We start from the raw sequence: 26,009 nt of genomic DNA on the forward strand, positions 1-26,009 counted from the left end.
CTCCTGAGTAGCTGGGACTACAAGGGCCTGCCACCTCGCCCGGCTAGTTTTTTTTTTTTTTTTTGTATTTTTTAGTAGAGACAGGGTTTCACTGTGTTAGCCAGGATGGTCTCGATCTCCTGGCCTCGTGATCCACCCGTCTCGGCCTCCCAAAGTGCTGGAATTACAGGCTTGAGCCACTGCGCCCGGCCGAGTTCACTTTTAATGTTTTGTTTTGTTTGGTAAAAATCAGCCTTAGACAATCAACGATCAGACTCTGTTTGGTCCCTGTTGTGGTGAATTGTAGAGGCACCAAAGTGAACCTCCCTCCGGCTCTTTGAGCACCAGGGCCCGTGGAGCCTGTCTTGGGGTCGTTTGAAATGGTGGAAACTTTACAAAGGCCTAGATGGGCAGGTGAGGCCCACTCGGCCTCCAGGTACTGCCCTCCTCGAGGTCCCTGCTGTCCATGCGGGTGGCAGTCCTGCTCTGTGGGTGAGTCCCGGGGCCACTCGTGGCAGGAGGAGGCTGGATGGGGTGAATTTGGAGAAAAGTGGCAGTTTTTTTTGTTTTTTTGGGTCTCTGTCGCTCAGGCTGGAGTGTGGTGGTGCAATCTCAGCTTACTGCAACCTCCGCCTCCCGAGCTCAGGGGATTCTCCTACCTCAGCCTCCCAAGTAGCTGAGATTACAGGTGCCTGCCACCATGCCTGGCTAATTTTTTGATTTTTTATAGAGATGGGGTCTCACTTTGTTGCCCAGGCTGGTCGACGAAAGAGAAAAGTATTTTAGAGATTTAAAAAAAGAACCATAGGTGTAGGCGCTAACGCACTTCAGAGCTGCAGGTAGAGCTGTTTGCATTCCTCCTGAAGGCTTCGGCTCCTGGACGGACGTGGCTGCTGCAGAGACTGCTCTACTAAGAGGCTTTCCCTCCCTGCCATCCAGCTGTGTCCACAGGTGTCCACACAACCAGGTGTCGGGAATGTCTTTTCACACCAAGTGGGCTTCTCAGTAACCCCCTGGCCACACCCCCATCTCACCCATCCCAGGAGCCTCCTGGGACCACACACAGGGGTCGGGAGCTTAACAGAAACAGAAGCACGGCCGGGTGCGGCGTTCACACCGGTAACCCCAGCACTTCGGGAGGCCGGGCGCGGTGCTCACACCGATAACCCCAGACTTTGGGAGGCCGGGCGCAGCGCTCACACCGGTAACCCCAGACTCTGGGAGGCCGGGCGCAGCGCTCACACCGGTAACCCCAGACTCTGGGAGGCCGGGCACAGTGCTCACACCGGTAACCCCAGACTTTGGGAGGCCGAGGCAGGCAGATTGCCTGAGGTCAGGAGTTTGAGACCAGCCTGGCCAACGTGGCGAAACTCCGTCTCTACAAAAAAAAATACAAAAATTAGCCGAGCGTGGTGGAGGGTGCCTGTAATCCCAGCTACTCAGGAGGCTGCGGCAGGAGAATCGCCTGAACCCGGGAGGCGGAGATTGCAGTGAGCCAAGATTGTGCCACTGCACTCCAGCCTGGGGGACAAGAGCAAGACTTCGTCTCAAAAAAAAAATACAAAAAACAAAAAACCAGAAATGCATTCTCCCCTGGTCTGGAGACTGGAAGTCTGAGATCAAGTTGTGGGCAGGACCTCACTCCCTCGGAGACCTGCAAGGGACCCTGTTTCCCCCGCAGCTTCTGCTGGCCCCCAGCCATCCCGAGCCCACGGCTGTGTCTCCCACCTCTGACCCTGTTGCCACACAGCCGCCTTCGCCCTGTCTCCTGTAAGGACTGCAGTTGTATGGGATGAGGGTCTGCCCCCACATTAATGACCTCATCTTAATCATATCTGCAGCAACCCTGTTTCTAAGGTCATGTTCTGAGATACGCTGGGGCTGAGATTTCAGTATAACTTTTGGGGATTCAGTTCCAGCCATTAACACTGATGAACGGTGACTTATTTAACTAAATCTGTTGTTCCCACTGTCTCACCCAGTTTTAAATTTGCGTAATGGGTTATAGCCATAACTATTTCCTTAGGATAAACTGTTACAAGTGGAGTTGCTGGGCCATGATCTTTTCTTTTGCTTTGTTTTGTTTTGTTTTGTTTTGTTTTGTTTTAGTGACAGGGTCTCACCCTGTTGCCCAGGCTGGAGTGCAGTGGTGTGACCATGGCTCACTGCAGCCTCAACCTCCTGGCCTGAAGTAATCCTCCTACCTCAGCCTCCTGAGTAGTTGGGACCACAGGTGCACACCACCACACCTGGCTGTTTTTTTCTTTTTTAGAGGTGGAGTCTTGCTGTGTTGTCCAGGCTGGTCTCAAACTCCTGGCTTTAAGTGATTCGTGCCTTTTTTTTTTTGACAGAGTCTTGCTCTGTCACCCAGGCTGTAGTGCAGGGGCGCAATCTTGGCTCACTGCAAACTCCGCCTCCTGGGTTGAAGCGATTCTTCTGCCTCAGCCTCCCAAGTAGCTGGTACAGGTGCCCGCCACCATGCCCAACTAATTTTTGTATTTTTAGTAGAGACGAGGTTTCATCATGTTGGCCAGGCTGGTCTCGAACCCTAACCTTGTGATCCGCCTGCCTCGGCCTCCCAAAGTACTAGGATTACAGGCATGAGCCACTGTGCCCAGCCCCATGATTGCCTTTTAAGATAGGGTAGCTGCACTTTCACTAAGAGGTTGGCCAACTCCAGCCCGTGGGTCAAATGTGGACCCACCTGCTGAGCTTTTGTTGTTGTTGAGACAGAGTCTCGCTCTGTCGCCCAGGCTGGAGTGTAGTGGCGCAATCTCGGCTCACCGCAAGCTCCGCCTGCTGGGTTGAAGTGATTGTCCTGTCTCAGCCTCCTGAGTAGCTGGGACTACAGGCGCCCGCCACCACGCCCGGCTAATTTTTTTGTATTTTTAGTAGAGACGGGTTTTCACCGTGTTAGCCAGGATGGTCTCGATCTTCTGACCTCCTGATCGGTCCGCCTCGGCCTCCCAAAGTGCTGGGATTTCAAATGTGAGCCACTGCTTCTGGCTCACCACCTGCTGTTTTTTAAACCCATAAGCCAGGAATGGGTTTTATGATTTTAAATTGTTCAAAAAAACTAGAAGAATAGTATTTTGTGACATGAAAACTTATATGAAATTCAGATGTTGATGAATAAAGTTTTATTGGCACAGAGCATGCATGTCTGCTCGAATGCTGGCTGTGGCAGGGCTGAGGGGCTGTGACAGGCCCCATATGGCTCACAAAGCTGAAAAGATTTGCTGTGAGGCCCTTTACATAATGTGTTTGCTGATGCCAGCTCTAAATATCTATATTTGCATTCAAATTGGTTTCAAAAATAAATATACAGCTGGTCCTGAGAACGTGGTGGTGAATGCAGCTGGGCCTGTGAACGTGGTCATTGTGTTTAGAATGCAGTGTCTTTCCCAGGTGTTGTGTTTGTGCTGCGGAAGCTACTGAAGGTGGCCTGTAGAGGGCAGGGGCCCAGGCAGGCACAGTCACTTAACTGATGTCTTGGTTGGTGCCTGGAGCACCTCAGGAGGGAATATGTCCCTAGGGAAGGGAGACAGGCCAGGCGGAGGGTCTCGCGGTGCTGGCTTCCTCCAGGCTCCTGCCGAGGTGGGTGCTCAGGGAGACGGCTGGAGGATCCGAGGAGAGCCAAAGCCCCAGGTGGTGCCCTCCCCTCCTCCTAGAGCAAAGTCCAGGCCCACTGCCTGTTTAAAAACACTTTTTTCAACAATACACACTGCGAAGTTAGAAGAATTTTTCAGTGAACACCGGCCCTGCCACTCACCCCCGGAGTTTGCCGTGGGCGTTTGCCGTGCTGGCACCATCACCCCTGGCATCCCCCTGCCTCCGTGCTTCCTGCCCTGTGCTCACCCGTTCTCCTGCTTGGGGCTTTTATTGTAAAAAGCACAGAGCATCAAATTGACCTTGACAGCCACACCTTGAAGTGCGCCACTCGGCACTCAGTACATTCCCAGCGTGGCGCTGCCGTCCCTTCTACCTGCATGACAGCCGCCTTGAAGTGTGCCACTCGGCACTCAGTACATTCCCAGCGTGGCGCTGCCGTCCCTTCTACCTGCATGACAGCCGCCTTGAAGTGCGCCACTCGGCACTCAGTACATTCCCAGCGTGGCGCTGCCGTCCCTTCTACCTGCATGACAGCCACACCTTGAAGTGCGCCACTCGGCACTCAGTACATTCCCAGCGTGGCGCTGCCGTCCCTTCTACCTGCATGACAGCCACCTTGAAGTGCGCCACTCGGCACTCAGTACATTCACAGCGTGGCGCTTCCGTCCCTTCTACCTGCATGACAGCCGCCTTGAAGTGCGCCACTCGGCACTCAGTACATTCCCAGCGTGGCGCTGCCGTCCCTTCTACCTGCATGACAGCCGCCTTGAAGTGCGCCACTCGGCACTCAGTACATTCCCAGCGTGGCGCTGCCGTCCCTTCTACCTGCATGACAGCCGCCTTGAAGTGCGCCACTCGGCACTCAGTACATTCCCAGCGTGGCGCTGCCGTCCCTTCTACCTGCATGACAGCCGCCTTGAAGTGCGCCACTCGGCACTCAGTACATTCCCAGCGTGGCGCTGCCGTCCCTTCTACCTGCATGACAGCCGCCTTGAAGTGCGCCACTCGGCACTCAGTACATTCCCAGCGTGGCGCTGCCGTCCCTTCTACCTGCATGACAGCCACACCTTGAAGTGCGCCACTCGGCACTCAGTACATTCCCAGCGTGGCGCTGCCGTCCCTTCTACCTGCATGACAGCCACACCTTGAAGTGCGCCACTCGGCACTCAGTACATTCCCAGCGTGGCGCTGCCGTCCCTTCTACCTGCATGACAGCCACCTTGAAGTGCGCCACTCGGCACTCAGTACATTCACAGCGTGGCGCTTCCGTCCCTTCTACCTGCATGACAGCCGCCTTGAAGTGCGCCACTCGGCACTCAGTACATTCACAGCGTGGCGCTTCCGTCCCTTCTACCTGCATGACAGCCGCCTTGAAGTGCGCCACTCGGCACTCAGTACATTCACAGCGTGGCGCTTCCGTCCCTTCTACCTGCTTCCGAACATTCCGCCCCAAGAAGAAACCTGTGCCCAGCAGCAGGCCCTCCCCAGCACCCACCCCCAGCCCCGGCAGCCACTCAGCCACTTCCTGCCTCTGCGGACCGGCCTGTTCCAGAGGCTTCCCACGAGCACATCACAGCCCGTGTGGCCCTTGTGTCTGCTTCCTTCCCTCGCGTGAAGCTTTCCAGGGCTGTGCACCGTGCGGGACGTCCTTCGTTTTGATGGCTGGGTGGTGTGCCGTGGTACGTGCGTGAATGTCCCGAGACATAACATATTACCACAGTCCGGGTGGCCTCAGACAGCAGAAATGGATTCTTGCTGGATTCTGGAGGCCAGAAGTGTAAAATCAAGGTGTCAGCCAGGCCCCCCCATCTGGGTCTCTCGAGGAGGGTCCTTGCTGTCCCCTGGCTGGTGGCTGCACCACTCCAGTGTTGGCCTCGGCCTTCACCTGGCATCTCTACTGCACATCTGCATCTCTAACTCCCAGTCATAGGACTGAGGGCCCACGCTCATCCAGCGTGACCTCATCTTAGCTCGCTACATCTGCAAATACCTTACTTCCAAATGCAGCCACACCCTTGTAGTACACGCGGGCCACACTTTGTCCTCCACTGATGGGCGCTTGGGATGCTCCTGCCTTTTGGCCACTGAGTTGCGCTGCCCTGGACACTCGTATGCAGGTCTGTGTGTGGACATAAGTTTCAGTCTCTCGGGTGTACAGCTAGGAGTGGAATTGCGGCGTGAAACTGCAGGGCCACACGGTAACTAGGCTTTTGGGGGACAGTTACCGCTTGACTTTGAAATCTAGGTTTGTACAGACATACGAGGGCGTGTGTATTTATGTTGAAAGTAGACGCACGTGTTAGAGGCCATCTCCCTGTGAGCATGCAGATGCTGGTGTCAGGCTGGGAGGAGGCAGACGGACGCATTCCCCACGTGAGGACCAAGCAGAAGTGGAGGCGAAAGCCAGCGTGGGCTGACCGTGGAGTGGCCCCATTGTGCACGCGCGCAGGCGCTGCTGGGGCTTGGCCAAGCTCTGCCGCTGGCTGGGGCACAGGGTGGCGCTGGCTCCCACAGTCTCCAACACGCTCTTGGCATCACGGGCAGCTCCCCAAGCCAGAAGCACCAGCTGCAGAAGGTGCTCATTTCTCCTCCCCATGCTCTTCCCTGCAGATGGGATGGGGCGACCTCGGGGTGTATGGAGAGCCCTCCAGAGAGACCCCAAATTTGGACCGGATGGCTGCCGAAGGGATGCTTTTCCCAAACTTCTATTCTGCCAACCCTCTGTGCTCACCATGTAAGTCAGCGGGGCTCTCACTCCCAGAAAGGGGTGAGCCCAGCAGGCCGAGGCCTCCCGGATCCTTCCAGCCCTGACTCTGAGCAGCCACATCAACCTTGTCTACTCCAGGGAGGGTGGCAGGTGGGCTCAGGCCTTTCTCATCAGGTCCCAGCCCGGCTCCGTGCTGTGTGGGGTGCGGCACCTGCTGGGTTTTCAGGGTCAAAGTTGCGGTGTTGTTGGTGGCTGCTGTCCTCTGTTTCCCAGAGTCGAGTGCTGTGGCCACCTGGGGAGAGGCGCTGCAGTGTGGCTCCATCTCAGGGTACCTGGGAAGTGGGGGTCCCACTTCCTCCCTCCCCGGGGAGAGTCTCTCCTGCTGGAGACGAAACACGTGGTGTTGATCGTGAGGAAGAAGGGAAGGCAGTGTACGGGGCCGGTACTCAAGGATGGAGGCGTGTGGACCTGCACACCCAGTGGGTGTCCCGGGAGCCTGGGAGAGGAGACAGCGTCTTGGGGACAACGCGGAGCTGCAGGGCCCAAGGGCCACGTGTGTTTCAGTGCATTGGGTGCTGTGCCCCACCCAGGTGGTGGAGATGCTAACAGGGATCGACAGGCGTGGCAGCCCCTCGTAAACCTGCGCCGGCCTCATCTGTCACGCATCCGTCTACCGGTGGGGCTCTTGCTGACGAGCGTGTGGGTCTGAGCTGCACCCTTCTCATCCAGTTTCTGTTTCTGTCACCTCCACATAGCCAGGGCGGCACTGCTCACAGGACGGCTGCCCATCCGCAATGGCTTCTACACCACCAACGCCCATGCCAGAAACGGTAGGCTGCCTGCCGCCGCCTCCAGGGACCCCCCTCGGGGTGCAGGGTTGGGCAGGTGGGGTCCGGGTGGTGCCTGGGTCTCCGGGACTCAGGTGGAAATGAGGGCTCCCCCTAGCTGGTTTCCTTCCCTGCCCTGGCCCAGTGGGGATGGAGCGGAGGGTGCCCAGTCCGGCACCCTGACCCCAGAAGCTCCCACTCCCCAGGCAGGTGAGCCACACACTTACAGGGAAACTGGGGCTGTGGTGTCAGCAGCAGTTCTGGAATGTTCTGGAATTGCTGTGCTCGAGGGGTTTGGATGGGCTCCCCAGGGGCATCTCATAGGGGAGGTGGGATTTCTAGTGGCCTTTGAGGAAAGGGAAGGACGGGGGAGGCAGGGGTGGGACAGTGAAGCGTCATGTGGCGTATTCCAGAGATCCCTGGAGATCAGGCAGGCAGGAGGCTCAGGGAAGGCGCTGGGGGGCACAGAGTCTGCTCCGTCCCTGCCCTCTGGTGATGGCACTGGCTCTGAGGGGTGCCTGGAAAAATCTGGGAAGTTCCATGCCCTGTAGATGCAAGGCCCCCAGGCCCAGCCTTTGACCCCGAGGGTCCAGTGTCCTGTTAGGATGTGTGGACGCAGCCCCCAGGCACAGCTTTTGACCCCAAGGGGCCAGTGTTCTATTAGGATGTGTGGATGTGCAGCCCCCAGTGTCCTGTTAGGATGGGGGTGGTGGCAGCTTCTCGGGGTCTCCTCGGGGCTCACCCAGCACTGCTCTTCCAGCCTACACGCCGCAGGAAATTGTGGGCGGTATCCCAGACTCGGAGCAGCTCCTGCCGGAGCTTCTGAAGAAGGCCGGCTACGTCAGCAAGATCGTCGGCAAGTGGTGAGTGTCCACTCATGCCTGCCCGGGCGTCCTGCTCCACCCACTTCCCGGCCTTGGTTCCAAGGGACATGGCCACAAGTTTCCAAATGAGGAAGGCGTCTTGGGTGGGAAACGGCAGCTGATTCTGGGTGTGTTCAGGTGTCTCCAGCGTCCCTGTGCAGGCCAGCAGGATCTCAGGTCAGCAGGCTGGGCCCGCAGCTGCGAGTGTCTTGCAGCGTCGGACTCCACAGGCCTGTCGCTGTCGTCCCTCGTGTCACGGCCCGCAGCATCCGCCACCACCACCCCCCGGCTGCCTCTTGCCACGTCGTCCTTGGAGGGGTCACGTCGTTACACATAGGAGCCATGGCGGAGGAGCTGCCTGTCTGCCCCAGAGGCCTGTTGGATGATGAAAGCTCTGGTCTAAACCACAAAGGAGCCACCAGGAAGGAGAGGAACAGCCCAGCAGTTGATGAACTCCTAACCCGACGAGAGCTCGGGTGCCACACAGCCCCCAGGCCGCAGTTTCAGGCGCACAGAATGTTTCATTTCTTTTACTCCCTGGGATGCCTGAGTGAGCCTGGACGGTTGGGTAGAGTCACCTGCCCCCCGTTGCTCTCCAGCTGTTGGAGTGTTCCCCGCCTGTCAGGCCCGCATGCCTTCTCCTTCAGGAAGCCCTGGCTGCTTTCCCAGCCTCTGTGATCCCCGGTCGGCTGCCTCTGGCTCCTGCCGGCCGCCTTCGGATGGATGCTCCTTGGATATGGATGGTCATGGCAGCCGGGAATCTGCTGAGCTTGATGACTGGATGAGGAGGACCCAGAGGCTGCCTAGGGAGCACCTCGTCCCTCTTCAGACGAGAGGAAGCAGCCTGCCTAGCTGAGCTCTCAGAAATCACAGGGCGGAGCCGATGGGCACAGCAGCCTCGGAGCCTCACACAGGGAGGTCGGGCCCCACGCGGCCTGCGTCGTCACTGAGCCAGTGCCAGGGGCCATCACGGAAGTCAGCCCCCGAGGTTCACTGGAGCGTGACAGGGCTGTGCCAACAGGAGGAAGAGCCGGTGGCCTCTCCAAGTGACAAGCCCCACAGTGACTGGAGCTCTCCACCTGGCCTGGCAGCTCTGTCTTGGGCCCACGGCCTCCTGTGCATGGTCATTGGTGCAGGTGGCAAGAGCTAGACAGGGAGTGGGTCTCCACAGAGGCCTCGAGGCTCCTGAACAGCCATCAGCGGGAGAGAGGGGACCCCGAGGAATGGGAGCAGGAGCCACACAGGCCCCAGAGCCACAGGCTCCTCCCGGGCTCAGGACTTGGTGCAGTGACTGGATGGCCCGGGGTGGGTCCTGCAGTGGCTGCTTGGTCAGGTGGGGGGGTCCCCATCCCAGCAGGGTCCCCTCTCAGGGCAGTAGGGGTGTTGTCAGCCGTAACTCAGACTTCCCTGAGGCCCCTCACCTGGACTCAAAAAGAGGCTGCTTGATCTGCCTGAAGCCACGCGGGGGTGCAGGGCAGGGACTTGAGTCCCAGAGGGCTGCAGACGTTCCCCGCTCCAGGTCACCTGCTGGCGAGTGCCAGGCCCCACTGCTGCTTTGCGACAAGCACGTTGAGCCAACAGCTTAATCTGTGTGGCATCCTGCCCGTGTGCTTTCGCTGAGCAAGGCCTTTGCGCTGCAGTCGTGGATGCACGAGTGTCCCCTGTGGCTGGGTGGTGACCTGCGACGTGGACACACGAGTGTCCCCTGTGGCTGGGCGGTGACTTGCGGACGTGGACACACGAGTGGCCCCTGTGGCTGGGCGGTGACCTGCGATGACGCACGAGTGTCCCCTGTGGCTGGGCGGTGACCTGCGGACGTGGACGCACGAGTGTCCCCTGTGGCTGGGCGGTGACCTGCGATGTGGATGCACGAGTGTCCCCTGTGGCTGGGCGGTGACCTGCGGACGTGGATGCATGAGTGTCCCCTGTGGCTGGGCGGTGACCTGCGGACATGGATGCACGAGTGTCCTCTGTGGCTGGGCGGTGACCTGCGATGTGGATGCACGAGTGTCCCCTGTGCCTGGGCGGTGACCTGCGGACGTGGATGCACGAGTGCCCCTGTGGCTGGGCGGTGACCTGCCTGGGGTGTTCAGGGATGACGGGGTGCTCTGGCAGTGGGCCCAAGTGCTGAAGACCCGAAGGAAACAGGCCGGAGTTGGCAGCCAAAGGAGCTCTGAGGTCACAGAGAGGTCCATGTGTGCTTACCTGAGAGAGGATATGCAAGAGGCAGCTCAGGAGGTTCTGGGTGCAGAGGCCATGTCCAGGGAGGCAGCCACTACAGAACCAGCCAGAGCCTCAGCTACGGCCATGCCAGCCTCCTCGCTCACAAACAGGGAAACCAAGGTCCAGACAGACGGGCTTACGCGGTGTCCAGGTTTTGTTGCTGGCTGGGTTCCATCCAGCCTCCACCTTCCAGCCTGGCCTGCCTTCAGGGCCCCTTCTGACCCTCCCCCAGCCAGTGACCGAGTGCATCCACAGTGGCCTGAGACCTGTGTGCTGGGTACAGAGTCCCCGTGAGCATTCAGGCTGGGGCCTTCCCGACCCTCCACCAGGGCCAGCCCCACATGTGGCTCAGAAATCTGCTTCAGAAATGCTGCTTTCAAAGCCGTAGCTGCAGAAGATTTTCCTCAGATGACACGTGACTGACGTGAGACCCGCCCGCGGCCGTGCCTAGAAGCCACCTTATACCACCTCTCCTGCAGCCCGTTCTGAAGAGCAGCCACAAGCTGGATTCCTTCCAGGACAAGAGAGGCTGTGCAAGGAAACCCGGACAGCTGGCCTGGGGGCTGGGGCAAGTGGGCAAAGAGGTGTGGCCTGCAGGACTGCTGTGGACTGGAGGACAAGAGATTAGGTGCCCCCAGAGGGAAGGCGCCTGTGGGTCTGTAGGGGGTCGTCAGAAGGGGAGTGCAGGGCGGGGTCTGGAGGGTTCCCACGGGCCTGGGGTGTGATGCCTGGCGATGGCCATTCCAAGCAGGTGAACCCTGGTCCCAGGAAAGCAGTTGGTGGAGGTCACCATTGTGGCCACACTGCCACGTTCTCTTGTCATCACTCCAATCCCTGCCTCTGCCAGGGCCCTGGGGATGTGGGTGCAGCTGGCAGGCCCCAGGGCTCCCGCATGGCACAAAACGCCCTGCCCAGCCGTCATCCCGGGGCCGTTGCCCTGAACTGGGAGACAAGACTGAGTGCCTCGGTGTGGAGAGACCCAGTAATTACCTGGCAGGAGATATTTTCTGCCCTGGAAAACCCAGAGGAGAAGCACTTGGGTTCGAGACACAGGCTGTGAAACTTTCCTGGGAGTTCAGGAAAAGTGGAAGGAAGGAGCCGGGGCCCTGAGGGGCACGTCAGGCGGGTTCCAGGCGACTGGGAGGCTCCTCACGATGCACCACCCTTCACGGTGCCGGGAACCCCGGCCGCCACTGTGCCTGCCGCCCTTGGTTGTGCCCAGACGCTCTGTGGGGGAGGCAGGCGGTGCCAGCACCCTCCTCGGGGTGAGGCTTTGGTCTTTTGTCCCTGCCGTGCCCAGGCATAGCCTATACTCAGTGCTGGAGGGTGCTCATCTTACCAAGAGTTTTGTGAAGCTGGAGGATCTGTCGCTCAGAATTTCAGAGTGTCCCCACGTGGGGTCCCTGAAGTGTCCTGGGTTCCTGTTTCCAGGCATCTGGGTCACAGGCCCCAGTTCCACCCCCTGAAGCACGGATTTGATGAGTGGTTTGGATCCCCCAACTGCCACTTTGGACCTTATGACAACAAGGCCAGGCCCAACATCCCTGTGTACAGGGACTGGGAGATGGTTGGCAGGTAATGGAGCCCCACCCCCTCCCCCCCACATCCTCAACTGCTGCGCCCGGCGTGCCTGCCCCCGTCTCTAGCACTGGTGGCCTCAGGCTGCTGCTCACGAGGGCTGGGCTGTCCCTGGGTCCCCGGGCACCGAGGGCTTTGGTTTGGGGGCTTCTGTCACCAAGTTTTGCCCCAGAGCCTGTGAGACTCATGCCTGGGGTTTCCCACCTTTTCAAGGTCGTAGATCCCTTTAGCCATCCTGAGAGAGGAAGGCCCCCAGCAGAGTGAGCCCACACAGTCTGTCCTAGCTGTCAGGGTACTGCCCATGTGGTCCACGGGTGGGGAGGCCGGCTGTGCTCCAGACGTCCAGGGACATGGGCAGGACAGGAGGTGGGACGAAACCCCACTGGGAGCCACACCAGGAGCAAAAGCCACTGTCCGGACGGAGCTGTCCTGGTACCCGGGCATGGGGGCAGCACCTCTGGACACGGCAGCACTGGGTTAGGGCCCCTCGTCTTCTGTGAATTTTATTTTGTTTAATTTGACTCCTCTTGGCAGAAGCGCTCATTTGTTACGTGGCGGTGGACCAGAAGTGGCACCAGCTTGCTGCCTTTTTCTAGATAGAGCTCCTTGGAGGTGTGGGAATTGCCCCACGCAGCCCCCATTTGAAGTGTGCGGTTCTGTGGTTTGCAGTAGTCGCAGGCTGGGACAGCCAGCACTGCAGCCGTTTCAGAACAAGCCCCGTGGCCTGAGCGGTGGCTCCCCAGCCCCAGTCCCAGCCCCGAGCGACCACAGCCGCCTCACTGCCTTCACCTTGGTGTCGCGCCCTCGGCCCCGTTCCCCCATCTTCCCACATGGCAGGTCATCAGATTCAAGACCATGACCTGGGGGAGCAAGGGACGTGTCCAGGTTGGTCTGTTCTCTGAGTGGACATTTCATTTCCAGGCTTCCTTTTTTTTTTTTTTTTTTTTTTTTTACCCCCGAGACAGGATCTCGCTCTGTCTCCCGGGCTGGAGTGCAGGGGCATGATCTTGGCTCACTGCAACCTCCGCCACCCGGATTTAAGCAATTCTCCTGCCTCATCCTCCCAAGTAGCTGGCATTACAGGCACACACCACCATGCCCAGCCAATTTTTGTGGTTTTAGTAGAGACGGGGTTTCACCATGTTCGCCAGGCTGGTCTCAAATTCCTGACCTCATGATCCACCTTCCTCGGCCTCCCAAAATGCTGAGATTACAGGCATGAGCCATGACGCCGAGCCCCAGCCTTCTTTTAAATCAAGCCCATGGCTTTGCCTGTGAAGTCGGTGAGAAGGGGACTTTCTTGGCCTAAATTCTGACGTCTGTCTGGATCTGTGTTCTTTTCAGATACTATGAAGAATTTCCGATTAATCTGAAGACGGGGGAAGCCAACCTCACCCAAATCTACCTGCAGGTGATGGGGGGCGGGGACCGCAGCCGCCTCACCCTATGGGAGGCAGGGGGACGGGGACCGTAGCCACCTCACCCTGTGGGAGGCAGGGGGACGGGGACCGCAGCAGCCTCGCCCTGTAGGAGGCGTGGGGAGGTCGGCCTGAGGCTGGAGGAGGACGGTGCGACTCTCACCATAGGAAGCCCTGGACTTCATTAAGAGGCAGGCACGGCGCCACCCCTTCTTCCTCTACTGGGCTGTCGACGCCACGCACGCACCCGTCTATGCCTCCAAACCCTTCCTGGGCACCAGTCAGCGAGGGCGGTGAGTCCCGGCTCCAAGGAGCACAGACCGCGCTGGAGGCCCCAGCTGTGCTCGATGACTCCGGAGATGGGACACTCAGTACTGTGGCGCTTAGTGCCTATTATGTAAAGGCCAGAGCAATCCCCCCCCCCCGTTTGAAGCCGTCCACTGGCCTGGGATCAGCAGAGGAGGGCTGTGGTGGGGGTGCCGGCTCTGACCTTCATAAGCCACATAATCTTGAACTGAAGCCGTTCCTCTTCCGGGAAGAGGCCGGCCAGCTTCGCTGTCGTCTGTGAAGTGAAGATTTCACGTACTCCGTGAATCCCAGTATGCCGTTGGCTGCCTGATCTGTTTGTCTCCGTCCCCCAGGTATGGAGATGCCGCCCGGGAGATTGATGACAGCATTGGAAAGATGCTGGAGGTTCTCCACGACCTGCACATCGCGGACAACACCTTCGTCTTCTTCACATCGGACAACGGCGCTGCCCTCATTTCCGCCCCCGAACAAGGTGGGTGCTCGCCGTCGGTCCTCGCGGTTTCCCCGCAGCCAGCATGTCGGTGAGGAGCAGCTGGACTGGCTGTGAGGCAAGAGTGGCTTTGAACTTGGGGGTGGGGAGGAGATGACACAGGGGTGAGGGTTTGTCTTGGAAAGGGCCGACGCCTCCCGAAGGGTGACCCTAGAGATCGGAGGCTTTGGAGGCCGCATGGAAACAGCAGGGCTGGTGGAGCGGGGTGTCCCTGCTGAGGTGGGGGCTGGCACCCAAGACCCCCAGCAGCCCTGGGAGTGTGGCCTGAACCTGGTCACCCGGGGGCCGGGCCGCCTCCATGAAGGTGGGCTCCCGCCCCCACCACCCCAGTGGTTCCCGGGATGGAGCTTCAGCCGTTCCCCCACTTGGCACTGATGAATGCCTGACCCGACCCCAGCGCCAACAACCCTGAACCCGCCTCTTCCCAGACCACGCTGGGGGGCCCTGCAGCCTCTTCCCAGACCACGCCGGGGGGCGGGCCACAGCTTCTTCCCTGACCACGCAGTGGGGGGCCCCGCAGCCTCATTCCAGACTGCAGAGGGGGTCCCTGCAGCCTCGTCCCAGACCATGCTGGGGGGGCCCTGCAGCCTCGTCCCAGACCATGCTGGGGGGGCCCTGCAGCCTCGTCCCAGACCACGCGGGGGGGCGGGCCGCAGCTTCTTCCCTGACCACGCGGTGGGGGGCTCCGCAGCCTCATTCCAGACCACAGAGGGGGTCCCTGCAGCCTCGTCCCAGACCATGCTGGGGGGGCCCTGCAGCCTCGTCCCAGACCACGCGGGGGGGCGGGCCTGCAGCCCAGCATCCTGCGGGGAGAGGAGCTTCAGGATTTGAAGTGATAGAAATCAGCACAGCTGGAAGCCAAAAGAGAAACATAGGCTCCCTCGTGCCACGTCCCACCAGATGACTCCCCTGGGTGAGCCTGGCTCTCGTGCAGGTCCTCTGGACAGCTCCATCTCCCACCCACTGGAGTCAGACCCATGTGTGGAGAGCTACAGGCAGCTCCTAGGAGGAAGGGTGCTGGCCGCCATTCCCCATGGGGAGCCCGGGGGGCCACCTCAATGCCAGCACCCACGACCACCAGCCAGCAGTGGCAAGGGCCCCAGCGACCTGAGTCTTCATTTCTAAATCACAGAATGTTTCATACAAACAAATGGCACACGTACCTATTTGTAATGAGAACCCACACACCCAGCACCCAGCGCAAGACTAGAAACAGAACATCCCAGAGAAAGAAAGCGGGGGAGGGGGCCGGGCGCGGTGGCTCACGCCTGTAATCCCAACACTTTGGGAGGCCGAGGCGAGTGGATCACCAGGTCAGGAGATCGAGACCATCCTGGCTAACACGGCGAAACCCCGTCTCTACTAATAAACAAAAAATTAGCTAGGCGTGGTGGCGGCGCCTGTAGTCCCAGCTACTCAGGAGGCTGAGGCAGGAGAATGGCGTGAACCCGGGAGGCGGAGCTTGCAGTGAGCTGAGATCCGGCCACTGCACTCCAGCCTGGGCGACAGAGCAAGACTCTGTCTCTAAAAGAAAAAAACAGCCGGGCGCGGTGGCTCGAGCCTGTAATCCCAGCACTTTGGGAGGCCGAGACGGGCGGATCACGAGGTCAGGAGATCGAAACCATCCTGGCTAACACGGTGAAACCCCATCTCTACTAAAAAATACAAAAAACTAGCCGGGCAAGGTGGTGGGCGCCTGTAGTCCCAGCTACTCGGGAGGCTGAGGCAGGAGAATGGCGTAAACCCGGGAAGCGGAGCTTGCAGTGAGCTGAGATCCAGCCACTGCACCCCAGCCTGGGCAACAGAGCAAGACTCCGTCTCAAAAAAAAAAAAAAAAAAAAAAAAAAAAAAAAAAAAACGCGGGGAAGGGAAGGGGAGAGAGAGAGAGAGAAGGAAAGAAAAGGGAGGGAGGCAGGGAGAGAGAGGAGAAAGAAGAAAGAAGAACAGCATGGCCTCCTGCGAGTTGAGTGTCCCCTGGAAGTGGCCGCTGTCCCTAGCTCAGTGTCCTTTGTGGCCTCACAGGTTCTGTGGCTCTGCTGCTATGAGCAGGGCCCTCCCTGAGCCAGGCCAGGTTCTGGGTGTTGGCGTGTTCGCCTGGGAGGGACTCTGAGCAGAGCTGCCTGTGAGGTTCTGTTCCGAGGCTTCCCCACGCTGCCACTCAGAGGGGGGTTTGGAAGGCAGCGCAGGAAAGAATTGCAATGATTTCACGTCCCCTGGGTGGTTCACCTTTTTTCACTGCCAGAAAAATACTTTTTCTTTCTTTTTTTTTTTTTTTTGAGACAGAGTCTTGCTCTGTGGCCCAGGCTGGAGTGCAGTGGCCGGATCTCAGCTCACTGCAAGCTCCGCCTCCCGGGTTCCCGCCATTCTCCTGCCTCAGCCTCCGGAGTAGCTGGGACTACAGCGCCGCCACCTTGCCCGGCTAATTTTTTTTTGTATTTTTTAGTAGAAATGGGGTTTCACCATGTTAGCCAGGATGGTCTCCATCTCCTGACCTCGTGATCCACCTGTCTCGGCCTCCCAAAGTGCTGGGGTTACAGGCGTAAGCCACCGCATCCGGTTTTTTTTTTTTCTTTTTTTTTTTTTTTTTTTGAGACAAGGTCTTGCTGTGTCACCCAGGCTGGAGTGCAGTGGCGTGATCTCAGCTCACTGCAGCCTTGACCTCCTGGGCTCAGACGATCCTCCCACCTCAGCCTCCTGAATAGCTGAGACTACAGGGCACGCCACTACACCCAGCTAATTTTTGTATTTTTGTAGAGATGGGGTTTAGCCATGGTCTCTCTTTGGTAGAAACCAGTCTAGGCTAGTCTTGAACTCTTGGGTTCAAGCAGTCCCCCTGCTTCAGCGTCCCAAGGTACTGGGATGACAGGTATGAGCCACCACAGCCAGCCCCTTGGTTTCCTTTTCCCCTTTTTTCAGGGGACCCGAAGCAGAGAGAGCCTCAGGTGGCTCAGGCTACAGCAGCAGGAGTGGTTTTTGTCCCTGACATGAGCCCCCTGTCTCCTCCCTCCATGTCTGGGAGTGAGCCGGGGATGGTCCCGGCACCGGAGCTGGCCTTTGCCCCATGACCACTTCCCACAAGTGATGGCTCAGAGACCAAAATCCAGTCTTGGGGGCTTGTCAGAAACACAGATTCTTGCACCCCACCCTGATTGACTGAGTTAGAACTGTAGGGGGGCCAGAAGTTGGCTGCATTTTAAGTACCCCAAACACTGGGAGGCTTGTGAACATTCACGTTCGGGAAGCAGCAGCCGGCAGCTGCACACCGGGCGCCCAGGGCCTCTGCTGCGGGAGTGTACGCTTCTGAGTCTTGCTGACACCATGTGGTTGCGTTTCCGTTTCCTCAGTGGGCATGACGTTCCCACTTTCTCCAGGGCACCTTGCAGCCGCGGCATCTCAGATGGGCCCCCAGAGAGCTGCCCTGAGGCTCGGATCTTGCACTCCAGCCAGAGTGCCCTGGCCGGGCCGTTTGTCTCCATGACCGGTCTCAGTGACTCAGTGTCACCTGGGGAGGCGGAGGGCCTGGGGACATCGAGTCCCAGTGGCCTGACATGGGGCCCCTCTCTCCCAGGTGGCAGCAACGGCCCCTTTCTGTGTGGGAAGCAGACCACGTTTGAAGGAGGGATGAGGGAGCCTGCCCTCGCGTGGTGGCCGGGGCACATCGCTGCAGGCCAGGTGAGTCAGCGTCCACCCGTCTGCTGGGCAGCAGGTCCAGGCCTGTGGCCACCCCAGGCCACAGGGTGTGTGCAGCCCTCACTGGCCACCTCCCCCACGCACCCTATGCTCAGCCTCACCATCTCCTCAGAACCAGGGGTCTCTCGGTGCGTGGTGCTTGCTGTGGCCCGGTCAGACGGGCAGGAAGGCTCTCAGTGAGGACTGGAGCCGTGTATCCTGCCATGTGTTACAGAGGTGCTGGTAATGACTGTGTGGGGAGGAGACGTCCATGGTGTAGTCAGCGCAGCAGTCCTGAGTTAAACAGAGTTAAACAGGTTTCTTCCCTGCAGGACTTGTCAGTGCCTTTAGCATGCTAATGGGCACCATGAGCCTCTAGAAGGGGCATAGAGCAGGCTGAATGTTTAAAAACCTGTCTACTACAGAATCGGTCTTTTTTTTCCCCAAAGTACCTCTTCTCAGGCCAGTGTCGTAAGGACACTCAGCAGCAGCAGCCCGACACGGGACTATCGGTGTCTGTCTCCCGCGTGGGGTGCAGACCTCGGTGGTGGCCTGGGCTCTAGCCGGGCGAGGGTGCGTCCTGCTGTCTCAGGCTGACCACCTTCATGCATCACTCCATCTCCCCCGCCCAGGAATCTGCCCCTCGGCTGAGAATCACACCGTGCGATCTTCTCTAACTGGAGCACTTGAGCCAGACACGCCATCAACACGGGGCCGAGTCTGGTGTTTGTAAACGGGGGCGTTTCTTCACTGTTTCTTAGTCTTTTGCCCTCCCGACGGCCTCCAGAGGCAGCCGTCCCCTTCAGGCGGCCCCACGAGGAGAAGGGGGCGCTCCCAGTGGCAGCTGGAACGTCACACGTGATGGCAGCCAGAGTCCGCATGAGGCTCACGGGACTGAGTGAAGACGTGCCGGGGCCAGCTCCTTCTGGAGGCTCCAGGAGAGGTTCTGTTCCCTGCCTTTTCCAAATCCTAGCAGCCGCCCCATTCCTGAGCTCCTGGCCCTTCCACCATCAAAGCCAGCAGCACGCAGGCATCTGTCCTGGCCTTTCTGTTCCACTTTTTTTTTTTTTTTTTTTTTTTGAGATGGAGTCTCACTCTGTTGCCCAGGCTGGAGTGCAGTAGTGCAGTCTCAGCTCACTGCAACTTCCACCTCCCAGATGCAAGCAGTTCTGCCTCAGCCTCCCAAGTAGCTGGGACTACAGGCGCCCGCCACCACGCCCAGCTAATTTTTGTGTTTTTAGTAGAGACGGGGTTTCACTTTGTTGGCCAGAATGGTCTCAATCTCCTGACCTCGTGATCTGCCCGCCTCGGCCTCCCAAACTGCTGGGATTACAGGTGTGAGCCACTGCGCCCGGCCCGTGTTCCACTTTTGAGGACCATATGGCTGTGTCCCACCCCACCCCCTGCTCGCCCAGGCTGCCCTTCCTGTTTCCAGCTCGCTGATGAGCGGCCTGCGTGTGTCTGCCACCTTAACTACCTGGCCTGGTCACACATCTGCAGGCCCAGGGATTGGCTGCTGTTCTGCCAGGTCCTCTTCCCCACTCATTCTACACATGAGGAAACTGAGGCCAGAGAGGAAGTCATTTGTCAGGGCCGCCCAGTTACGAGGGGACAGAGGTGGGAGCAGACGCCTGGCTATGGAGCCTGCACTCCTACCCACCATGCCTGGGCAGTCCCCTATGTCTCCAGCAGCCAGTGGGACTGGGGCTGGCACCTGCCAAGGGCACCTGTTCTCTACAGGTGTCTGAGTCTCCCTCCTCAGACCCTCTGCCCAGGGCAGCCTTTGTCTAACATGGGACTCCTGGGCCACCCCAAGTTCCCAGGACCCTGAAGGTGGAAGGCCCCCCATGACTCACTGAACAGGCAGCCGCGGCTCCGTGTGAAGAGCAGAGTGACCGTGAGAGTGACTGCCTTGTTGTGCAGGAGAAGCATGGGTGGTGCACACGGCCTCCTGCATGGTGTGGGGTGCCCCTAGGACAGGCTGCTGCTGCGCCACCCCCTCCACTCCCCTGAACGCCGTTCCCCTGAGGGTAGGGATGGGCCATTTAGCCTCTTGTGTGAGGGCATCTGCAGGGAGTGGCCGGTGGCCATTCAGTGAACGCTGTGACGTTGGCATGAGACTCAGGACTTGCGTAGGCCTGGGAGACGCTGGCGTGAGACTCGGGACCCGCGTAGGTCTGGGAGATGTGAGGTTTCCCACTGCAGCGGGTGCCCACCAGGCCAGGACAGGGCTGGGGCTCTGCTGCCCAGGCTGGGAGCCACCCGTGGCTATGCTCAGCAGCAATCTGGGAAAGGTGAGGGGAGCTGCCCCAGCCCTGCCCAGCTCCATGCACAGTGGGTTCAGGGATGTCTGTACCTCACAGACCTTCCCACCCACCTGCCCATGGAAAGGTTCCAGCTAAGAAAAATGCAAACTTCAGCGTTTTGGAACCTTCCTGTCTGCCTTGCTCCCTGAGGAAAAGAAACCTCTCCCCAGAGCCACCACGTTGCCGTTTCCCGTGGGCCACAAACTGAAATTGAATTCGATGGCATCAGGCCTGTGCGCCGCAACACCACGACAGGGTTTTAGTCAAAGCACCTCACATATGTCCCCACGGTTCCTCTCCGGGCAGGGGCGGCTTTAGTCACTGCAGCCCTGGATTCCAAATGAGGTCTCAAAAGCTCTGATAAAGGCTTTAACTACTTCTCCCACGGCTGCAGCTGCCTGCTGCATTTCTGGAAGGCCTCGCTGCCTGGAGAGTTCTTTCAAAAGGCCTCACAAGGCCCCTGCCCATGCTGATGCGGCGACCGGCAGACACGGCTCCCGCCCGCCCCACCGGTGCCGCGGGCACGGACGCGGCTCTGCGGTTTATTTTTCAGATGACAAAGGTGTCTGGATTTCTTTTATTATTCTGTCCTTTAAAAGACAGGAGAAGGGTGGGAAGCAGTCGCACAGATACTGCTGACCACACCTGGGGAAGCTTCTCAGTCTCTGCAAAGCTCCCCGAACCTTCCCAGCAAACGCTGACCTTTGCCTTCCCTGCCCCACACTGGGCACTGCAGACCCCAGATCCCATGAGCAGCTGCAGCGCGGAGTGGGTGTTCCTGTGAGGCCAGGACCCTACTGAAGAAGCTGGTGATCTCCATCTGCCCTAGTGAGGAGCTGGCTGCAGGCGGCGAGGGTGCCCCAGACCATGGGGAGGGTTGTCTACACTGGGTGGGAGCTCCAGGGCTTGGCAGCAGGTGGTGGTCCCTGTCCTGCTGCCCCAGAGGCTGTGCTTGCCAGGCAGGGATGTGTCTCCACCCCCTCCCCAGTCTCCCTGCCGAGTGACCCAAGCCTGGAGCCCCCGAGTTAAGCAGACAGGGCCAGTGAGGGGAGCCAGATGGCACGCTCTGGTCATGGCTGGTTACCCGTGCCCATGCCCTCTGGAGGTCGGGGCACGGCAGGAAAGACAGCCTCCTGCCTGTCCTGGAGCTCCCTGGGTGTGTCAGGAGCCGTCCCCGCCACAGCCACTCAGAGGTGCTCCTGTCCAGCCTCAGCTGCCCCTCCACGCCTGGATTTCCTCCACCTGCTTCTCTGACTTAAGGGGCAGGGCTCACGGTGGCGTTAGGGCTTTCAGTGTTAGCGCGAGGCAGTCCTCTCCAGACAGGTGGGACCTCGTGGCATGTCACTGGCAGGGCTGTGATTCTCCTTTCATCTGATCCACAGGGGCAGAGGAGGCTGCCAGGGAGTGACGACATGGCCTGGCTCTGGGGTCTTTGAGGCCTGGTTTGAGGCCCTTCTGCCACTCACAGGCCTGTGGCTCCGCTCAGTCCCTGCCATGGGCATGTGCGCATGTGTGCGTATCTGTAGACCCAACTGGGCAGCGGGGCTCACGTCCCCCCGGAGATTGGCCCCCAGCCCCGTCGGGTCAGGGCAGAGTGCCCTGAGCGCATTGCTGCCGTGTGTTTCAGGTGAGCCACCAGCTGGGCAGCATCATGGACCTCTTCACCACCAGCCTGGCGCTTGCGGGCCTGACACCGCCCAGAGACAGGGCCATTGATGGCCTCAATCTCCTCCCCGCCCTCCTGCAGGGCCGGCTGATGGACAGGTTAGTGCTAGAACTGCCCCGGCCCCTTCCCCCGGATCCAAGTGGTGAAGCCCAGAGCTGCTGATCAGGTGTGACCCCCAAGCCCAGCTGCCCCCTCATTCCGGACACAGGCGTGGGGTGCCCAGTGCTGAAGGAGGCGGGGGGCCTGTGACGAGAGGACCTGAGGACCTGCCTGTGGGGCGGGAGCCACCCTGGCGACCCCCAGGCCCAGCTGCCCGTCATTCCGGACACAGGCGTGCTTGTGCCCAGTGCTGAAGGAGGCGGGCCTGTGATGAGAGAACCTGGGGACCTGCCTGTGGGGCGGGAGCCACCCTGGGAAAGTCCAAGCACAGCAAGGCCCTGGCTTTCAGGAAAGCCTTAGGAGGGAGGGCGAGGCCAGGAGAGGGGCCTCATCCCTGCCTGTACCCGGGCCCATGCCGCCCCTGCCCACCCCACCCCTCTTCCCTGCCCCGCCTGGTTTTCAGTGCCCCATGGCTTCCTGTAGTTTCCTTCCACCTGAGTCGCTGCTCTGCCAAGTCCACGGCTCGGCTCGTCCGGCTCTTAACTTCTGTCTAAATCCTTGGTGTCCAAAGTCCATTTCCTACTCCTGAGAGCAGCCACCATTTCACTCAAACCACGTTTCCTAGGCGGCCCTGAAGGGATGAGGATTATTCCAAAGGCTTGAGGGGAAACAGAAGGTGGGGATGGCCCAAGGCAGCTGCCTCCTCCGGCTTTCCGGGGTAGGATAGAGGGGGTGTGCTCACTTGTCCCCTCTCAGGACCTGGCACAAGTGCTTGGTCACTGTGGGGAGAGACGGTGCCCGGCTGCATCCCCCACTCCCCGTTCCTGCCTCGCAGGCCCAGCGTGGTCCGGAGACCCCATGCCACCCGCTTTCCTCTGGCCTGCCCACCCTCCCCAGGGCCTGGCCTGGCCTCACCAAGGACCAGCAATGAGGGGATGCCCAAGCAGCCCAGCCCCGGCCACCTTACAGGCCTTTTCACATTTCGATCATCTTTGTAAAGTATCAACCAAGACCTCACGCGGAGGCATGAGCCACTGACGACGGCCCGGAGCCCCCAGGTGGACCCAGCATGTCCTTTCCATCGTTACATGGTCCTCCCCTCCCATCCGACAGGCCCGTCTTCTATTACCGCGGTGACACACTGATGGCGACCACCCTCGGGCAGCACAAGGCTCACTTCTGGACCTGGACCAACTCCTGGGAGAACTTCAGACAGGTACGGGGCTCGGGACCTGGGCGCGGGCGGAGCTGCCCCCATCTCTATCCAGACGTGGCCCCTGAGTGCCGTCCTTGGGGAGGCACAGGAGGGTGAGACAGGCAGGAGCCCCACCCCCTCCACAGCCTCCTCTGCGTGGCCTGGGGTGTGGCAGGTTGGAGGTGAGGGAGGGACCTTTTCCTGCCCCGCATGATGACACAGCAGCCCCACGGCACAGCTGCAAGCCCGGCCCAGACCCTGGTCAGGTGGCCCCCATGGGCCTCTCCATCCTGCCGGGGCACCTGAGCCTCGCCCACACCCCAGGCTAGAGGCGACAGGGGTGTGGCCTGCTTGGCCCGGGTGCTACATGGGGGCCATAGCCTTGGCGTCACCACAGCAGCCCCCAGCGTGGGAGGGTGACACGCCACACGCACAGGGCCTGGGGCTCCTGCCACCCCAGGCTACCCCAGTATTGTCAGTGCCAGACTTTCTCCCACGAGCCCCCGCCTTGAGCCTCCTGCTGCCTCCCCAGGGCCTTCTCTGGCCCCTGCTAATCCCCACGCTCCAGCATCCCCCACGCCCTCCTGAGCGGTCGGTCTCAGCCCCACTCACTCCCAGCATCAAAGTCTTAAGATATGAACCCCCTGCTAATCTGCCTTAATTGGGAAGAAAATCATTTAGTTTAATGGAAAATCTAAAGATTAGAGGTGAGGACTGGAGCTGAGATCTGAGCACCCAGGCTGAGGAGTGAAGCCGCTCACGGGGCAGCACCTGGAGGGCACCAGTGTCCAGGAGTGTTTTCTACCTCTCCCCACCCTGTGCAGGCCCTGCACCCACTCTTTTTTCGGGTTTTACCCAACACTGCCGCCTGCAAGGGCCGTCCTGGGCATCGGTCCCCCGGCCCTCTCCGAGATCTGCCCTTCTCCAGACTCCCAGGGTTTCTCAGGGCTGCTCTAGTGAGCACCATGGGTACTTCCTGGCTACCTGGAGGCAGGCAGTGCGTGGAACCCTCTGGAAGGAGGGCTGGTCCCCGACTGTCACACACGCAACCCCTCACCCTCTCCAGGGTCCTCTATGGGGTCCCTGTCATTGGCCTTCTTTGGACAAGGTCAGTGAGCCCCGCTTTTGCCCAAGTTGGTGTCCAGAGAGGACGGGTTGCACCCAGAATGGCACCCAGAGCCCCCGGGCTGAGCCTCCCAGGCTCCTGTCAGCGCCTGTAAAAGTCTGGAAGGTTTTGCAGGCAGACTCGCCGCTGATGCAGCCTGGGTCTCGCTCGCATGCCAGTCCTTGCTGGAACATGTTTGTGCAGGGGCTCAGAAAACATCAGGAGAAGCCCCCCAGCACCGGCAGGCAGGGAGGCTGTTAACCGTGTCACTCCGCTCCCTGGAGAGTACTGGGGGCTGCCCCTGACACCAGGCGCCATGGTCCTGAGGGCCCGGGGCTGGGCAACATGGCAGACGCCGCGGTCCTGAGGGCCCAGGCGTTGGCCTCATGGCCGTAGGCAGAGCGTGGTCGTCGGTAGTGAACTCACCTGTTCTGGGACAGATGTACTTACTTATAAGATGTACTTACTCCAGTTCTCCCTGGGGCCCTCGTGGAGACACCTGCATCATAGAACAGCTCCGTGCCCGATGTCCCTGCCTTCCTGGGCAGAGCTGTGCTGGGCCTTAGCACTGTCGCCGGGCTGAGGCTGCAGCTCTGTCTGGGAGCACCTACCAGGTGTGCACAACAGTGTGGTCACCTCCTGGTGATACCGTGCGGTGGGACCTGGCATCCCCAGAGCTGGCGAAGGGCTGTCTGTGGATTTGCTCCCAAGGGAGAGATGTGCCCAGCAGGAAGCCCTTGGGGGCCCCAGGGTCCTCGCCCCTCCATCATTTGGGTCGAATAGTTCAGAGTTAGTTCCTTGCTGCTGTCAGATCCACTGGAGACCACCGCAGCCATTGGACCAGTTGCTCCTGCATGGTGCCTGGTTTCTCTGCCAGCAGAGTACAGGCCCTGCCCTGGGTTCCCAAACCTGAATGCCTTCCTCGCCGCAGGCCCTTGAGCCGTGTGCGGTGGGCAGCCCTGGCTGCTGTGCTCGCCACACACTGTCACATCCCAGTGGGTCCTCGGTGCTGTGTTTGTTGAGAGAACTGGTGCCTGGCAAGTACAAGGTGTGCAGAGGATGCGGCGGTCACCCAGAGGAGCACCGGGGCCATGCACATCCCCCACTGCAGCGGCTGCTGCGGCCACAGAGTGGGAAGCAGGAGAGGTCAGGCCGATCCGCGAGACCCTCGGCCTTTCCTCACCAAATCCCCAAGCGTCTGCCTTTCTACGGGATCATCCCTCCCCCTCCTACCTCTCTTTTTAAAAGTCAGTCCTGACTCCCAGGCCCCTGCCTGCACCCCACCATACATGCCCAGTGCCTGGCACTCGGTGCTGGCTCAGTGAGGAGGAAGAGGTGCAGAGCGATGGCTGGCTCTGCTGTGGTGCCCCCAGGGCGAAGTCTCCCTCGGAACACAGCCGTGAGAGAGGAATCTGCATGCATCAGCCGGGTCTTGATTAAACAGCTTATCTGACTTGTGTCCCGGCTGTAAGTCATGTCGTGTGTCTTGACTGAGATGCTTCCCCATTACCTGCCAGCATCTTCCTGTGGAGTGCGGCAGTTCCTCCCGCTGTCCATCCACACATGCTGTCTATCCGGGAGGCCACAACACTGCCCACTGTGGTGCCACTTTCGCGTCCACTGCTGCCCTGAGCCACGCTGAGCGCGGCCCTCGGTTTCCAGCCGTGGACTCGGGAATCTGCAGCCCAGGGCACATCAGTGGAATTGCATGGACTTCTAACCTCCCTGCTCCACTGAAAAGCAGAACATGGTCTTCTCCCCTGACCAGCTGTCCCTCCCAGACACACGCCACGTGCTAGGAGACAGTTTGCTTGTCAGATGGCTGATGCCCACAGGAGCTGCTCAGTCACTGGTGCCAGAGGCAAGCAGCTCGGCTGCACTTGCCCCAGCCCACCCTGGCTCAAGGCTTAAGGGATCCCTGCACACAGTGGCCCAGTCTCCCGGCTGCTGGAGCCCATGGCAC

At 59.8% G+C, this 26,009-nt stretch overlaps 1 protein-coding gene across 4 annotated transcripts in view; it reads left to right on the forward strand.

Annotated features, from left to right (window-relative positions):
* The window catches only part of GALNS (galactosamine (N-acetyl)-6-sulfatase), a 47,488-nt gene that overhangs the window by 9,862 nt on the left and 11,617 nt on the right, over nucleotides 1-26,009 (forward strand). For 2 of the 4 annotated variants that reach the window (XM_030924904.1, XM_030924903.1), the window contains exons 2-11: nucleotides 6,202-6,325; nucleotides 7,054-7,128; nucleotides 7,886-7,988; nucleotides 11,643-11,786; nucleotides 13,134-13,200; nucleotides 13,376-13,500; nucleotides 13,849-13,988; nucleotides 17,575-17,678; nucleotides 21,609-21,745; nucleotides 22,860-22,962. In XM_030924904.1, the coding sequence (XP_030780764.1) occupies nucleotides 6,202-6,325; nucleotides 7,054-7,128; nucleotides 7,886-7,988; nucleotides 11,643-11,786; nucleotides 13,134-13,200; nucleotides 13,376-13,500; nucleotides 13,849-13,988; nucleotides 17,575-17,678; nucleotides 21,609-21,745; nucleotides 22,860-22,962 (1,122 nt within the window). Of the gene's footprint in view, nucleotides 1-5,647; nucleotides 6,052-6,201; nucleotides 6,326-7,053; nucleotides 7,129-7,885; nucleotides 7,989-11,642; nucleotides 11,787-13,133; nucleotides 13,201-13,375; nucleotides 13,501-13,848; nucleotides 13,989-17,574; nucleotides 17,679-21,608; nucleotides 21,746-22,859; nucleotides 22,963-26,009 lie in introns of those variants that run through there. The other 2 variants (XM_010355549.2, XM_030924905.1) reach the window with 2 other exon arrangements.

This window comes from Rhinopithecus roxellana, chromosome 20, assembly GCF_007565055.1.
Source record: "Rhinopithecus roxellana isolate Shanxi Qingling chromosome 20, ASM756505v1, whole genome shotgun sequence".
Taxonomy (NCBI): Eukaryota; Metazoa; Chordata; class Mammalia; order Primates; family Cercopithecidae; genus Rhinopithecus; species Rhinopithecus roxellana.